At 39.9% G+C, this 17,608-nt stretch overlaps 1 protein-coding gene across 1 annotated transcript in view; it reads right to left on the bottom strand.

Annotated features, from left to right (window-relative positions):
- LOC128367743 (SH3 domain-binding protein 4) overlaps positions 1-15,897 on the bottom strand; it is a 20,991-nt gene extending 5,094 nt beyond the window's left edge. The window contains exons 1-2 of the mRNA XM_053328369.1: positions 15,774-15,897; positions 13,134-15,496 (exon numbers count right to left, since the gene is read on the bottom strand). Of these exons, the coding sequence (XP_053184344.1) occupies positions 13,134-15,496; positions 15,774-15,897 (2,487 nt within the window). The remainder of the gene's footprint in view (positions 1-13,133; positions 15,497-15,773) is intronic.
- Positions 15,898-17,608: the final 1,711 nt, after the last annotated feature.

The following is a 17,608-nucleotide window of genomic DNA, read 5'->3' as shown; positions in this document are numbered from 1 at the left end:
GATGAAACTGAGCAGAGTTCAGTCAAATTTGACTAAAACTAAACACTACAAAGAGACTAATAAATGTACATCTACAGGTTTCGTTCCACTGACTTGATCCTCTGTAATTTTCCAAAGCCTGCCTCTCCAACCCTAACCCCAACCCCCCCTTCACCCCCTGCAAATCTCAGCTTTCTGCATTTTTCAGATGCTTTCTGGTTTAAATAGAAATAAGAGCCTCGTGTTGCTTCAGCAGCAGCAGTGCTCAGGATTTATGTCACATCTGAAGTGAGGATGAGGAGAGGAGGAAGACGCCTCCTACAGCGATAGAGTGTTTAGTTAGAATGAAGTGAAATCCTGCTGGTGATGTTTTAGTTGCAGGTTTGTCCTAAAGGGGGCGTCAGAGAAGAGGTCAGGGTTATATAATGAATGGTAATCAGCTCTCTTACAGTGGATCAAAGTTTAAACTGTCAAACAACATCTTCATCTTCAAACTTTATTCCTAGCGAGACCAAATATAAAAAGAGAGAGAGAGAAATGCAATGTACTAATATGTCTCCTGTTGTATGGCTCCTCCCATCAGCCCCTGCAACCAATCAACTCTGCACAGAGACTGGAGACTCAGTCTGCTGCTGCTGCTAAACGTCAGAGGAGATTTGCAAATACAAATGTTCCACATGCAAATACAAAAGCATGAGCACTAATGGATATTTATATAATATCACATTTACATTTACGATGGGGTTGAGATCAGGTGACTGACTCATCCATTACATAATATTCCACTTCTTTGCTTTAGGAAACTCCTGGGTTGCCTTCACAGTATGTTTTGGGTCATTGTCCATCTGTTACTGTGAAGTGTTGTCCAATGACCTTTTGTTGAATGTGAGCAGACAGTATATCTAACCCTTTTTGTGTTGCTGAGTCTCCAGATATTTTACCTGTTTAATTGATGATGAAATAACAAAAAAATTGTCCACATCTGTCCACGAAACAGCTTTTAAATCAGTTGTCCAATTGTTTATGGTCCCCTCAAAAAGAGGGTGGTACATATAAAAGAACTGTAATTCCTAAACCCTTTCTCCAATTTGGATGTGGATACCCTCAAAGTAAAGTTAAGAGAGTTAGGGTTGGCACTTTAAACCCAGCTGTAAATTGAACAGGTCAGTGTCCAAATATGAATGGACCTAACTGTATAGTGACTTTATTATACTGACTCAGCTCATTGTATTTCTTCATCCAAGTCAACCAAAAAGCAAAAATCAAAGGCTGTGCCCCCCTCCCCCCCCCCCCACACACACTTTTAAGTCTGGACTGTGGGACAGAGAAGAAACTGAACCACCACACCACAGCTCCATGACTAACCCAAAGCTCATCCTAATCTTCAAAACCCCTAACACTAAGTCTTAACTCTTAAATAGCCATTTGAAGAAGTGAGAAGCAGATAGAAGGAAGAGCCCACTATTAAAAAACTCTCCAAATATGTCTTTACTTTACAAAAGTTTATCCACTTTCCAAAAGTAATCTCAGTTTTACAAACCCCACAGAGGGTCTGGCCCTCTCTGACACAGCTTCTGATTTGCAGACTCAACAGAGCGAAGGTGAATTTAAAGCTCCAGTTTGGGCCTTGGGTTCCATGTGCAGGAATGTGTGGAACGACAGGATATGAAGGGGAAGGGGTGGGGGAAGAGGGTGGAGGGGGGGCTGGGGGGTTGGAATTTCGATGTCATGCTCCGGCAGCCTTTCTCTCACTCTGAGACAAGAACCGGAGGATGGGATAGCAACTCTGGCTGTGGGCCAATCACACACTGTTGACTTTAGGAACGCCACCAAATGACTCTCAAAGAAAAAGAAAATTCAAATTCAACTGAAGTGAAGTAGAGTTTGATTTCCTCTCTGCTTGTGATGGAGACACACAGAGTATTTGTTTGTATGTAGGCAGATAAGCCTCTGAACAACACCTGTTTCCTCACTAAAAAACCATAGGAAATCCCTGTCAAAATAAAGGAGCCCATTTCCTGTCTAACAGTGGCTTTAAGTCATTCTGTGGAGAGAGCGCTGCTGGGTGTGTATGTGATGCTTCCTCTATTCCAACATCATTTCTACTTTGATTGACAGTGTCAGGCAAATATTTAGATACTGAATCAACATTAAGCTGGTGTCCATAGCAACAATTAGAGCTCTTTTCTGGAATCAGGACCTAAAGATATGGGTCAGTGACAAATAAGGATCAAATTTAAAAATATGTTAAAAAATTAGTTTTTAAAGCAGCATCAGGTTTGTTAAAATGTACATTTAGTATTTTTGTTGGTTTTATGTCATTTGAAATGACATTTGCACCATTTTTTACCAAAAGTAAGACTGAATGCTCCTGAAAATGTCAAATGGTGTAACCACAAAAGAATGATAAATATTAAATATTTTATCACCTACAGTGTATTTAAGTGGACTTATACTAATAATGACTTAGTAAAGTCATTATAGTAAATGTTTCCTGATCTCCATGATTCTCCAGATTAAATGTAATAAAGAGTTGAATTATTTGGTACAAAGTTTTTATGGTTACACCACTTAGACATTTTTTTCCATAATCTTCTAATATATTATCTATAAGAATGATAAATAGTATAAAGAGTATTTCTTCATTTAAATTTTGTCAATACATCACCTAAAAACTATGTTTTCTGACAAATCATTTTCTTTTACTCCAATAGTGGGTTATTCCACATTTTAGTTCACATTTATTGTCCTGTATATAATCAGATTTTTTTGTTTAAATACACCAACTGGACACTAGATTGCATCACGTCATTGAGCCATAAATCCTTTTAAGCTCTACTATTCAAATTGAGGGCTATCTTTGCACCCTCCGATATGGCACTTTGTATTCTTTATAATTAACCATCAGTAAGATCTGCAGAGTCTGAGATATTGTCCTGCTTTGTTCTGCCACCTTTTTCATTTGTCTGAAAGGTTTTAATTATGAGAATGAAATGAGCTCTCAGAGGTAGGTGTGGTGTTTCCTGTCTGAGCCTGTCTGCTAAGAGAACTTGGTTAACATATTCTTGTAGGCCGGTGCTGGAAGTGTGCCGAGACTTAGAGAAGACATCACTGCCACTAAACCTCTCCATCACTAATACACAGAGTGGATGTGAGTGAATTAATCAATAATTCTTCAGATCACTCCCTGCTTCAGTCTATTCAGTCTTCCTCTAGATCCCAACTAACTGCAGCTCTAATGTGAACCTGAATCCTCCACACGAACATCATGAACGTGGGAGGTTTTATGAGCTTATATGGGTGTTAACAAATACTGACAATGATTCAAGTTTATTAACCCTTTGAATTCCAGTGTCTGCATAGCTTTCAAGCATAAACCTCCATAAATCCACTCAGATGACCTTTATGAATGCAGATTTTGCCTCATAAATACATCAAACTTAACCTTTTTCTTCTGTAAGAAAAGTTATCCAGGTGCTTTTCTGTTTCCATGGTTACAATGTATCCACGGATAGATGATTCGACCCAATGCTTTGTCTCTACAGTCGACCATGTGAGGCGATTTCGATGTGTCAGCAGCAGTAAAACATGTTATATGAGCCCGTCACAAACATTATTAACAGTGACTGACACACTGTAAATAAGCATGAAGAAACTAGCTAGCCTAGCAACACGCTGGCTACAACCATCCCATAATGCAACACCATGTAAGAGACACTATTTCTATTTAAAATGAAAGAATAGCTGATATAGTGAATAATATGTGTGATACAAACACTGCTGGTGTGTATTCAGAACAGTTAGAGTAGTTTATTATTGTTGCACAGCACAGTGTTTGTGTATTTGTTTGTTTTTCCATACACGTGGTCATGCTCACCCATGACCACAATAATCATACATTCTGTCATTGTGTTACTTATAGGTGGAATTATGGTGAAAAAAAAATTCCCCTCTAAAATAAGCTAGAACTACCACTGAACAAGGGTGTCCTATCAGCATCCCTGGTATATAACTCATTCATACAGATATTAAATGGTTAATGGACTGTACTTATAGCACTTTTCTAGTGTTTTGACCACCTTTTACACTACATGTCACATTAACCCGTTCACACACATTCATACACCGTTGGTGCAGCCATCAGGAGCATTCAGGGTAAAATATGTTGCCCATGGATACATCAACATGTGGATTGGAAGAGCCAGGAATCAAACTAACGATCTTCCGATTAGTGGACAACTTCCTGATTAATGATTTATATTAATGATAAATATCGGTGATGTATTGATATGATCAAATGTGTCCTGGAACAGATATAACACCACTGACATGGTAAATTGTTAAGACAAGTTTGATACATGTCATCAATCTCAGTCTATAATGCATGCAGTGTAAAGCTGCTTATTAAAGTCCTCAAAGGGTTAAAAAAACATGACTGACAATAAAAAGAACACTTACTCACTCACTTACTAGCATTTCCAGACCTTTTAACCACAACTCATTGACTTCATTAGAGGATGGAATTTGCTAAGTTGTCATGGCGACACTAACCCTCACACTCGAGAGCAGGAGAGCAGCAGATAACATTTAATGACAGCACAGTGTGTGTTAAACGTGTGTCTGTTTTTATGACGTGATGAGGTCCGTCCAGCTCTCTGCTCACAGCTTTAATTTCTTGTGAAGCTGAACTTTCATCTTTTTTTTTTCTGGTGTGTCACAGCGGTTGGAAACGTTGTGCTGTAAATTCTTTGATGGCGTGTTGTAAAGCATTTATTAAATAATTACAGTGTACTGGACACACAGCTACACACACACACTGTCTGCTACACACTGCAACAACATAGTCAGACTGTGGAGGAATATGAAATGCTGTGCAGTGTTTTTCTTAAATGTCAGCTGATCTACAGACTGGGTTATGGGAATCTGTGTGTGTGTGTATGTGTGTGCTTTAGTTAAATGCCATAGAGTTTGTTTCACCAGCTCAGCAATCAGTGCGCTGAAGCCCCACAGCCCCCCCTCCCCCGCTGCATAAATCATCTGCTTGTCAAAACGAGAAGAAAATTCCTGCAGACATATTTTCAGAGATAACGTTGATGTGGGATTGAAGCAAGCGATTCAGACATGTACACAGACACAAACACACACACACAGAAACAACACACACGCATAGTCCATCTCTTTTCTCATTAGAAGAAAACTAAAGTGCGGTTATGAGCAGCATTGAGGTTTTTCTGATAAATTACTTTGTTTCTTCCGTCATCGTCGTCTTTCTCTTTCTCGTCTGTTTTTCCTCTCTCTCTCTCTGCTACAAAGCTGACACTCAATCTCTCCGCTTCAATCTTCTCTTTATTATTTTTCTATCCCATCTTCATTTTCCGTCTGACTTCCTCCACCTCTCCCATTTGCAGCCTCTCTCTCCGCCTCATCTTAGTGTCACAGTTTCATTCCAGTTATTTCCCCCACTTTTCCTATGAAGCCACTTCTTTCTTGTCTATTTACCTTTTTTTTCATAAGTGAACCTCAATCTCAAAATATGACACCTGGGGATGCTGGAAGATATTACAGATTGCAGGTTTTGACATTTAACCCTTCGTCGAAATTCTTCTTATTCTCTCATTCTTGTTAAACTGAAAGGACTCGCACATTCCCAAACAAGGCCAAATCTCCTGAGTGACTGATCTGTTGTTCAGGCAGTTATTCCAAAAGCAGCAGCTTGCCACACCCAATCATTGAAGGAGGAGGAGGGAGGGGGGGGGGGAAGTGAACGAAAAAAAAAAAAGAGGAAGGAGGAAAAAAACAGTAGATCTGTGTACAAAAATGGCAAAGCAGAAAGCTAATCGCACATAATGGGCCTTGGTGGCCTCTCCTCTGCTGTGCAGCTCTCAAAGTCCTCCTCCAGAAATAGGATGTTGTTATTATTCTCAGGCTTCTATCTGCCACTCTGATCTCACTGCAAATAATTCAGAAGGGCCGGATGCTTCACTGCCGAGCCCAGCGAGAGCTTTGAAAATGAAAATTCCCCTTTTAGCGCCGAGATACAAAGACAAAGTTCCACCTCTGTGGTCTCCTGGTTGAAGATTTTTTTTATGGAATCTGTAGTCTGTTCACTGTCTACAGCAAGAAGAGGAAGATCAAGGGTGAAGAGAGGGAGGAGGACGAGGAGGATGAGGGTTTCCCCTGGTGCTTCTCTTTCTTCACTTGGATGGGAGGGATTGAGAGAAGCTCACAGTGGGATTCAGTCTGTTTCACGTCATGTGGGAAAGAAAGTGAATCAATGAGTCTGGTGTCAAGTGTTCATTTTCAGGCTCTATTTACAAAGACAATACACACAATAAAGACTTTTTCAAAAGATATATTATCCAATGAACACATTACAATATGACTATTTGTATGGACTTGCTCACAGCCAATCAACACAGGCGTTCTTGGCTTTAATGCGACATGTGATTGGCCCACTGTCACAGCAGCTACAACCCATCTGTGTCTACACTACACTCCTGTTACACCAAATAAAGAATGATGGGTATGTAATGAAGTACTCAGTTGGTATCAGTATGACTTTAAGGGTACTAGGATCAGTACTGGTATCATAACTTTTTAAACGATAGCCAGCCCTAGTTGTCACTGAAACCTGTGTCGGCCAACTTTTTTACACACTGATCAGGAACTGATCAGGAATTGATGAGGGAATCTATAAAGAATCAATAATGGCATCGATATGAATAATATCTTATTAATTCCCATCCCTGGTTGTAGCCATGCTAGCAGGTTAGCTCTAGGGATGCTAGTATCAGTCTGGATTATTTATTAGCATACAGTGTGTTCCCTTAACTTTCATACAGCATCACCATCAAGTCAAAATGTATCAATATATCACTGAACCAATCAAACTACAAAACTAATGATGAGCCACAGCTGTATTTTTGTTTACTGTTACTGCTAATTAGCAAACGTTAGAATGCTAGCACACTACATTAAAATAATAACCATGGTAACCATCAGATGAACATGGTTAGGGTTCATTCATATGATGTGTGAGGCTGGTTCTGGTATATTTATAGACGGCCCATTGATCATGTGTCTTATAGATCAGTGGAGATATTAATCAATGACATCATTGCTTTAAAATATCTTTTAAAATATTTACTGCCAGTGAAAAAAGTTCCTGTAGACTGACTTTGAAATGAAATGAGGTTATCAATAAATACTGAGAGAGAAGACGTGACCAGAATGTACTTTAAAGACATGAAATTGAGAATTTGTTGCTTTATATTGACAAATGGAGACTGAACATTTTTGTAAAACTGTTGAGATGACATACTTTATTAGATTTCTGAATTGAAGTTGGTGGTAATATTGTATAGGATATATTTATGGTTATTTGAAATCAGATCTCAATCAATCCATCCATAGAGGTTTTTACAGGCTTGCTTACTCAGCAACTTCTTAATGACAAACTGTAGTTAGCAAACAGCTGATAGTGTTCTACTTTACTATAAAACATGAACGTGCTACAACACAATGAGGAGAGAGGACATGATCAGACACACACACACACACACAGAGTGTAAGAGAGAGAGAGACAGACAGACAGACAGACAGACAGACAGAGAGAGAGAGAGAGAGAGAGAGAGAGAGAGAGAGAGAGAGAGAGAGAGAGAGAGAGAGAGAGAGAGAGAGAGAGAGAGAGAGGATTACTTCTTGTTTTGGATTTTTTAATTTCTCCTTTATATCTACAGAAATATCTGCAGCAGCCTGAGAGAGACACACAGAGGGTGAGAGTCTGTTAAGACTCGTCCAGAATTATCCATTCATGAGTAATGTTATCACATTACACAAATGAGGACTACCAGTCATGCTTTAACAGCAATGAAATTACATATTTAAATGGAAAACGCTCCCCAAGAATGAACAATGATTGTATTTTACATTATGACCTTTATTGCTCGTTGTACACTGTCCAACAGCTACTATACAATAAAAGCAAAACAACCTAAAGAGCCTTAAAAAAGAAAGAAGAGACATTAACTCATTTAGATTATATTGCATTTTGTCTAAATCTAACAGCCTGTGAAGAAATACAATTGTGCTTTAAAAGGAGCAGTTCAACATGTCTCTCTGTCTATTAAATATGAAGCTGATAATATGAGGTGATGGTAGGCCAGGGCGAGGCTAACAGTGTCCCTCTGTTTCCAGTCTTTATGCTAAGCTAAGCTAACCGGCTTCATATTTACCATCAGAGCACAAAACTCATTTCTCACATCCTTATTTATGCACTAAAATGAAATGAATGCTTGATTAATAGTTAATTATGATCAATATGAATAATGGATGACTACAAATCATCTCCTGTCATACTAACAGAATTCACCTGCATACACTTTAAGAGTGTGTGACTGGTCCTATGTGCAGAAGGGGTTTGGGTCAAGGAGATATTATGGGAAGGACAAGGAGGCGCCTGCAGGTCCCCAACTGGAGCTTCTGTTTAGTTTGTGAACAATGAGACAGGAAACATCTGCAGGCATGCGATTCATCACACACAACCTGGATCCATTCCATCATCCGCTGACAACAACAACAACATCATACTACCTCTCCACAAACCTACCACACTCACATCAGACAATGTTATGTAACTCCAGCGGTCCATCCCGGAACCACGCTGAAAAACAAATGTAACCATCCCTAAATTAAAATGTTGTTTCTTTACTTTGTAAAGTAAGGGAGCGTTGGCCTAGGCCCTACCGAAATCACTGCTGCTGATGTGTGTGTTTTTTTTTTAAGGATTTACTTTAACAGATTAGAGATGCCGCTTTCTGGAATTGTGAATGTTTTCATGCTGTCTGGAAAGACTGTAACATGCTGACTGCTCCAATTTATCCAGCAGTGTCTCTTGTATAGCTGTAGAGATAATTGCTATTAGTGTGTGTAGATGTCAAAGTATTCCTATTTGTTAGTTTACGTCAATAATTCATGTCGGATGAAAAATTAAGCTGAGCAGCAACAGACTGCAGCTTCAATTCATATTTTCCTCTTAAGTGATGAGGAAAATTTAACCACCTGCAACTCATCCACTATTAATCACAATGTTCATTTCTGACCTATGACCTGAGCTGTGAGAGCCAATATAACGACTATATTCATCACGATACTGTCCATGTACAAACTATGTCTGTGTTTAAAGCTTAGATTATAACAGAAAAGTGTTGTGCTCTCAATATAATGAAATGGTCCACATGTATGTTTGAGCTAATAAACTCAAACTGTATTTTTTTTAACCAGCGCAACATCCTGCCAGCGAGTGATAGTTACTATAGCAACAGCATGAGAAGATCAATACTAGTTAGCTGGGAGATTAATTGATATATATCGATATTGTGATATGTTATAGATTTTGGATATCGTAATATCATGATATGGAATAAGTGTCTTTTCCTGCTTTATCCACATTACTGATGATTATTTATCAAAAATCTCATTGTGTAAATATTTTGTAAAAGCACCATAGTCATCCCTACAATATTGACGACATATTGATATCGACGTATTTGGTCAAAAATATTGTGATATTTGATTGCGCCCATATTGCCCAGTCCCAGTGCTAATTTCAAATGAATAAAGAAATAATGTATTAAATCAATTTCATCCCAGAGAAATTCCGGGGAAGATCCCTGTCCGTCCTCAACACATTTTCTAATGTCCACCAGTGTGGTGTTAGTCCTGGCTCCTGGTCACTTAACAGAAATCTACTGGAAGTCCATCTTCTAACCAGCATCATTCTGCACAGAGAACATTTCTGATGGTTAATTCTGACCTTACATCCAGAACCTTGTAGAAAACTACCACTAGAGTGTTAATACTTGTAAATCATCATCCTCAATGAAATTATGGACAAGTAGAAGGAAATCCAGAAGTCAGACCATGCAGTGTAATGACATGTCAGCTGTGCAAATTTGATGCAAAAACCTGATCAGATATTTGAGATTGGAGGTGCACTCTGTTCCCTTCTGCTCAGCCTACCAACAGATTAGTTTTTACTGGGAGAAACACCAGCACATTGGGTAGCTGATCAATCTCAACCTTCACTGCTGAGGTGCTCCTCATTTTAAAACTGTTTAAAGTGAGACCTCATGCAGCAAAGCAAGGGGAAGGTTGTCGAAAGGACTGTGGCTATGATCAATTCTTTTTATTGATCACATGTGTATGTGTATGTAAAAGGTGTTGCTAGTGTTGAACTCACAGATAATTATCACTTGACTTTTTGGTTCCACACACTTTTTCAGAACTGTTCAGAATCAATACTACACCTGCTGAGCAACATTAGCCGCTAGGAGTTAGCAACTTTCAGTTCCCACTGCCCCCCAGTAGCAAATAAAGTCACGTAATACACTTATAAGCAAACAATTTAACAACTCTGACTGTTTCAAATGTTACAGGTACAAAAACAGGAAAAATGCAGATTCTGTCAGATGTTCAATGTTTAAATATCTATAAGTTCAAAAGTTGACCCTGATGGTAAATGAGTTGAGTATGACATCTCTTGTGTAGAAGTGGAAAGTGTGGCCTAATGGTGACACTAGAGGAAAGGTCAGAGGGTCATTAAAATATTTAGAATTCATCCTCTGTGCTGTAAATGTTCAAAATACCTGAGTGTGGAGACATTTCTGTGCTGATGTACGGATGTCATGACTGTACAGCTAGGCAGTAACTTGAAATATTTTGATGTATGTTGAGATGTTTGTTCTGAACCAAAAAGTTACACTAATGAACAGATGGATATTATCAATCTTAGGTTCTCCTGTTCTGTTACATTGGTGAATGTAACAAGGATTGGATGCCCAGAAGCACTGCAGCTGTTCTGGCAGCATGTGATGTCCCAACACATTATAGCATAAGACATGTCTAAACTATTCCATAGAGGGTCGTGTGCTTGCAGGTTTTTTGTTCCAACCAATCAAGGGCACTCATGATTCAACCAATCAACTGTCTCTGAAGACTGAGATCAGCTGATTCAATGAATCAAGCCTGGTGTGCTCCTGCTTGGTTGGAATGAAAACCTGCAGCTACATGAACCTTTAAGCAATAGTTTGGTTTCCTTTAATTTGTCACCCATCTGTAGTTGCACCACACACTCGTCCACTGGTTTATATGAGCCATATGTGGCTATTATTAAAATAGTTGGATGTTCTGCACATTCTTAATGTTATCATATCTAAATATACAGACTCACCTGAGAAGAAGTTAAATGAATAGCCTAACTGAGGACAAGGCATACAAAAATGTATATTTGTAATAATACACTATGAATTTATAGAGTGCTGATGATCTCTTTCTCCATGAACAATCAAAGCAGACATGTACAGATCCAGACATTGGAGCACAAAGGCAGCTCTCTGGTATGACCACAGTGCTTTTGATTTGGTTCGGTTTCTTCTAAAAATACACTTCCGTCCATGTTAAAATGACACACTGGCAAATTATAAGAAATTGTCTCCTCTGAAATAGAAAATAGTTCATTTGCAAGAGAAGTGGAAGAAGAAAAAGGATTTCATCTGACACTCAGCTACTCTGAAGCCCACACACACAACCAAATCCACTTTTTCAAGGGACAAAAACCAAACACTGTATGTTTGCAAATGGCATAAACAGCATATTTGTGCTGGTTAAACAAAGAGCCTTCGTAATTTCAAATTTGCTGGATTGCTGCGTGCTTTGATTGTCCCCACAGTAACCAGTAATTTAGGTGTAATTCTGACAGAAGAAACAGAAAACACAGTGCCAACCTATATTCAGAAATGGATTGTAAAGTACTGTATCCCCAAAGGGGCATATTTTCAGTCACCACCTTTTATTATGTTCTTTTCCATACTGCAGTTTCTCTGTCTATAAATGGTTCTAACTAGTGTTTACAGCCCTGCATAAATTACAGTGTTTCTGCTCAATGTTACTTCAGCTGTATGACCTCTGACAGAGACTCTCAGTAGAATACTGAGAGAGAAACCAAGTGTAGAAACAGAAGAAAGGCACAAGGGAAGCTTAATGCCACTAAAGGCAATACTACACCTCTAAAGGGTGTAGTATTCTAAACAGGCGCAAATACATAAACTAAAAACTGTAAAAATGAAAATGCTACGGTTTATAGGGCATCCAGCCATTAACACTAAAAGTCACACTAAATACGATGTGACTGCTCAGTGTGTTTCAGTGTCTCAGGATGAGAATCTGTACTGCCTGAGGCGACAATGGAAATCCACATTTCCATGATTGGAGATGCACTACGAGGTGCCAGACAGAGTCGGTTTGCACATTTACAGCTCAGCATTTTGTCTTTGAAGAAAAGCTGAATATACTGAAAAGAGAGAAGATTGAAGTATGTACAGGACTTTTGTGTAACTGTGAACACATCTCCACATTGCAGCAAAATGTTTCTAGGAAAAGTACACAGTTCTACCATTGACGGAGCAAAAAGGTTGCACTGTGAGTTTACTGGTGATCTATACATGACAATTACCCATTGTATTTGTTTTTAAGGCATTTATTCACAGTAATATTGCTGCTCTAAGGTTGCCTGTAGTACCATTTCTATTACTTTATACTGTTAACACAACACTAAGGGTCTGATTCATTGAGCTGTTTTACTGTGTTGTTTTATCCCTGTGGACTCTGATTCATATGCACATAAAGATAGAAAATTATTAGAGCAGCCTGAGCAATCAATTGGTTTTATAAGATCAGCATTTTGTATACGCACTGCACACTAATTCCTAAACTCAAGCAACAAACGTTCATATGTGAACAAAGTATTCTGCTGCTCTCCACTGCTCCTCAGGTCCTCACAACACTCTGATGCCTACACAGCAGTTATTGACTGTTCTGCCTGCGGAATTAACTGACTGGACCACAGCCTAAAGCCTAAAGCCTAAGGCAGCTGTGAGAAGATAACAAGAGAAAGGCACAATTGTGCTCTGAGAGAGAAATCTCCTACAGGGAGGAACCAGACAGAAACACACTCATTTAATTGCAAATATGAAGGACAAACACACATGCAACAGAGACTCTAAACAGGGAAGTACAATTTGCATTTTCTCAAATCAGTGATTAGAAGAATATGCAAAGTCACTGGAACAGAGGAGGATGCCAAAGCTGTAACTTACTGTCAGGAGTTCTTTCTGGAAGGACTTCCGCTCTTTGCTCTCTGCGTTGTTGCAGTCCTCCTTCAGCCTCTCCAGCACCGATGCAACCCTCTCAGGTTCACTGTCGAGCTCCGATCGGCAGAAGTGCGTCAGGGGCAGGTTGACATATCCAAGGGCATCGGCGAACGCTCGCCAGTTGCCGATGTTCTCCATCAAAATAGTTCTTACAGAGGCGTAGATGTATGTGAGGAACTTGCAGGGCTTCAGTGTCTGCTCCAGTAACAATGAAGTTGTAAGATCAGGCCCGCTGAAGTAGATGGGCTTAACTTTGCCAACCACTAGCACATTCTTTGCATGGACAAGTCCCATTCTGCCCTGATAATATCCAATGTACCATTCTTTTGTCCACAACTGGCCCTTCAGCTTGATCTTCTCCTCACTCAACAGAGCTACAAAGTCTCCTTTTTTGTACTCCAGCAAGTACTGATTTTTTGTTTGTCGGATGACAGTTTTAATTAGTTTTCCAAACTTCAGGTTATTAATTCTCCTGTCCTGGAAAACAGGGTATTTGGTGGCAATGGCAAGAGGAGACAAGACAATCTTGCCCACTTCCTTCTTCTTCAAGAAGCGCCGCTGCACTGATGTTTTGGGGCCTGCTTTGGGTGGTGGAGTTGGTGTCTGGACACAAAACTGGGCCAGTATAACATCTTGGTCATCTTTGACCTGGATTCTTATGGTGAAATCGGAAACATCATCAGTGTTGCGTGAGGCAATGTTGTAGACGAGCCTACTCACTTTGCCTAGTTTGATCTGGAATCCCCGGACCACTCTGGCCTGTTCACTAGCCTTTACTTCGTAGTTGGCCATGTTGGAGTAAACCCCAACACGAACATCCTGCGGTTTGGACAAGACAAACTGATGTTTACCCCAAAGCTGCAGCGCTACTGGTGGCGCAGACTGAGCCTGTTTGCCTGCCTCGCTCACCAATAGTGTCTTTGGGGCACAGTCATGTCCAAACATGGCCACAACTGTTTTGAAGGAGGGGTGGATATGTTTGGGACCATATACTCCAAGGGTTATCTTTTTAACCACATGATCCCAAACTGTGGAGTCTGGAGATAGGGACTGGGACTGTGCCACAACACACACATACATGCATGGTTCCAGGTTATCCAGGCACACCTGGACTGTGTCCCCGTACATGTACGCCTGAGGAATAGGGGTATATGGTCCCTCTTTACAATCACTCCTGACACACAAGACTTCAGTGGTCTGCCTGTTCTCCATTTTTACAACAACCGACACTTTCATCTCCAAGGTAATGGTAGTTTTAGTCTCCATGTTGCTGAGTTTGATCTCCACCACAGGGCTGACTGTGGTGCAGCGGTCGTTGTTCAGCTCTAGCGGTGGGTCTAGCAGGGCTTTAATTGAGATCTGCTGGGTGTCCCCTGGAGCTACATGGCCTTCGGGTATGTGGATGCTGATGTTGGTGTCTGGAAGTTGGACAGCGCCTCCTGAGCTGTCAAGCCGGCAGACAATGTTGGTCTCCACGGGCTGTGTTTGGCCCCAGCCTGGGTTCTGACCCAGTGAGTCCAAGTCATGGCAGGACCTGGCAAGCTTGCGGTGAGTGAGCCACGCAGTCCGGAAATCCTCCCTGCTCTGGAACTGCTCTGGCGCCGGTGCTTTAAGGCCGCCGAAGAAACCTGTGGAGGCCTGAGGGGCGTCAGTTTGAGCCTGCAGGATGGACAGCTCAGATAAACTGTAGGACCTTTTGCTTCTAAAAAAGGGGTTGTCCCTGCGCAGCGTTTGCCCCACCCCTACAGTGGGACTAATAGGGTTCAGGTTAAAAATGCCACTGCCAAAACCATTGATGTCGGCAGTGTTGCTGGTGGAGTTGGGCACTGATGGAGTGAGTGTGTCAAACAGAAGGAGGTCAACTGCTTTCTCATTACTGTTCTGATCAAGTGAGCTCTGAGTTCCCCCATTTAGGAAAGGGTTTGTAGAGGTATGGGTTGTTGTAAAAGGATTTCCATTTTGGAACGTGGTTGGTTTCAAAATCACCCCTGCCCACTCTCCTAGAAGGTCCATTTCTTTGGCTGCCTCCTCATTACAGTCTCCCACAGTGTCAATCATCCCGCTATCACTGAAGGACGAGTCTCTGTAGTTGATGGGCTGCACATAGGCTGCAGGAATGTAACCCATCTCTGTGTTGTTGTGGGCATACCACCACTCTCCTCCTGATGAGTCCAGAACGTAGAGGCGGTCCCCTTTAGAGAACTTCAAGGTGGTGAAGCTGGATGGGCAATAGTCCTTAATAGCAATGACTTCCCTGGCAGTGCCAATGGAGGCGGTAGCATCCAGTCGTAAGGCACTGGGAGAAGGCACTAGAAAAAAAACAACATGAGGTAGAGGTGGATGATATGGTCTCAATATCTATTCTTGATTTTTCTATGTATGCAAAGCAGTTTTCTTGCAAAAAATATTGAAGAATTAAAACAAGATTGGAGCATATATTTCTAAGGCCTAAATGTGCAAAGTTAATAAGAATAACAAAAGAACTGCAATGCTTGCAAGGGCGTCATCATTATACATTCTTTTAATCGCCCGGTTCGAATTCCATTGATTTGTTTTTCCTTTCGTTCTTTAGTTTGAGAAGCTGACCTTTGACATCATTGAGGGTAGCTTCCGACACTCCTTCGCTAAGATCGATGAGTGTCCCCTCAGATTTGCAGCGAGGGAGTGAAGCATTGTTGTTGGTCGTGGCTCTGATTCGATGGGCGGCCATGGTTGGACCCGTCACTGTCCAGCAACCTGTGTCTTCAGGCTATGCTAATGGGTTTCCTTTAACTGGTGGCAAAGTTGGATGTCAACAGCCTCCCATGATCTGAAAGACACAAAAATATTCAATTATATAACACATTTAATAAATCTAAGTTTTTCTTTGCTTGTCATTTATTATTTAAGACAGTGTGTGAAACACCATCAAACATCCAGAGTCTCTGTCTTCTTGCCTTTTGAAATGTATCTTGTTGATGTTGATCATGCTCTGAACTCACTTTTTATTTGGAATGTTTTCCAGTTTTCTGCTTATAAGTTTTCAACTTGCTACAAATTTACATAAACTAAGCAATAAATGTTGTTATAAAATGGATTTGCATAAATATGCATGTATTTAAAGACTTCTATATAACTAATCCTCCAGCTTCCTCTTTGGAGTTTGGATCTTAAAACACAGAATCAGACCAACAGGAGAGATAGAAAAGCTTTATAAACAGAATAACAAATTATTTTATGTTGAGTTTTGCTCTCTGTCTCATAAATACAGATGTCAGATTAATGTTCACAGATATCAGTTTATTTATTCATACCAATTAAATCCCTTATTGATGTGATGCTAGTGATGGTTTCTAGGATCATTACCACACTGCTAAATTATGTGGAAAGTATTTACAAGTCAGTTCATTTCATTACTTTTTAAATTTGAAAAGTCATTTTTAGTGGTAGTTTTGACAACTGACTGAGGTTCATGTGGAGTGAACCAGAATCATATATTAAGCGCACTAAAATGTGTAATTGAAAAGTTTCTGGTATCACTATATACATATTATTATTTTACTACTTAAAATGAATACAACTACACAACACACACTGTAAATGGAAAATGAAGACTTACATCATCTTTAAAAACAAATCATCATCTTTTTTGATTTTCAAAAAAGACTAAATCATCTCCTAAGACAGCTGTAAATTTTCACAAACATTACTCAAACAGGAAAAAATAGTGCATTTGTTGGGGACTATTTTCAGTGGTGGATTAATACACATTTAATTCTCTAGTAAGTGTTTCAGTTTTCACAGGAGCTATTACTTCAGTAGAAGTAGTAGTTCCCATACAGAGACACTTTCTATTGATTTGTAAAGTAATGTTTACCATGCTGGAAGCATCGCAAACTGATCTCCATTCAACTCTATTATTTTAGGATGAAGACATATATAGTATCTCACAACCAAAATAAACCAATCAGCATGGATAGATATCACTTGAAATAAGTGAAAAAATGTGCTTTGTAGTGATGAGTGAAACGAGTCTCTAACAAACAAATACACAGGGGTCCACTTGTAGCTGTGAATTGGGTCCATGTTTTCCCCAAAGATCTCCACCACAGGGCCAAACAAAGCGGATGAAGACTGACATCCAACACAACATGTTTATCTTAACTTTTCATCAATGATTCCACCTCTATATATACTGCACACATAACCAACTGCAGTTAGATATTCAAACTACTGTCTGCAATTTAAATATGACGACAATAAAAAGAGGGGTTAAAAAAACTGCGGGCTGCAGATATGGGTCAGTAGAACACAGTTTGAGAAACACCAGGCTTTTTATTTGAATTCATAATTCATAACAGTGTCAGCTCAGGGGACAACACACTGCATGGAGAGGAAGAGGCTGATGATAGTTTACTACTGACACACAGCTACAGCAGCAC

Source organism: Scomber japonicus, chromosome 11 (assembly GCF_027409825.1).
Source record: "Scomber japonicus isolate fScoJap1 chromosome 11, fScoJap1.pri, whole genome shotgun sequence".
NCBI classification, from domain to species: Eukaryota; Metazoa; Chordata; class Actinopteri; order Scombriformes; family Scombridae; genus Scomber; species Scomber japonicus.
The sequence above is the reverse complement of the archived record's forward strand: the minus strand, read 5'-3'. Positions and strand labels throughout refer to the sequence as shown.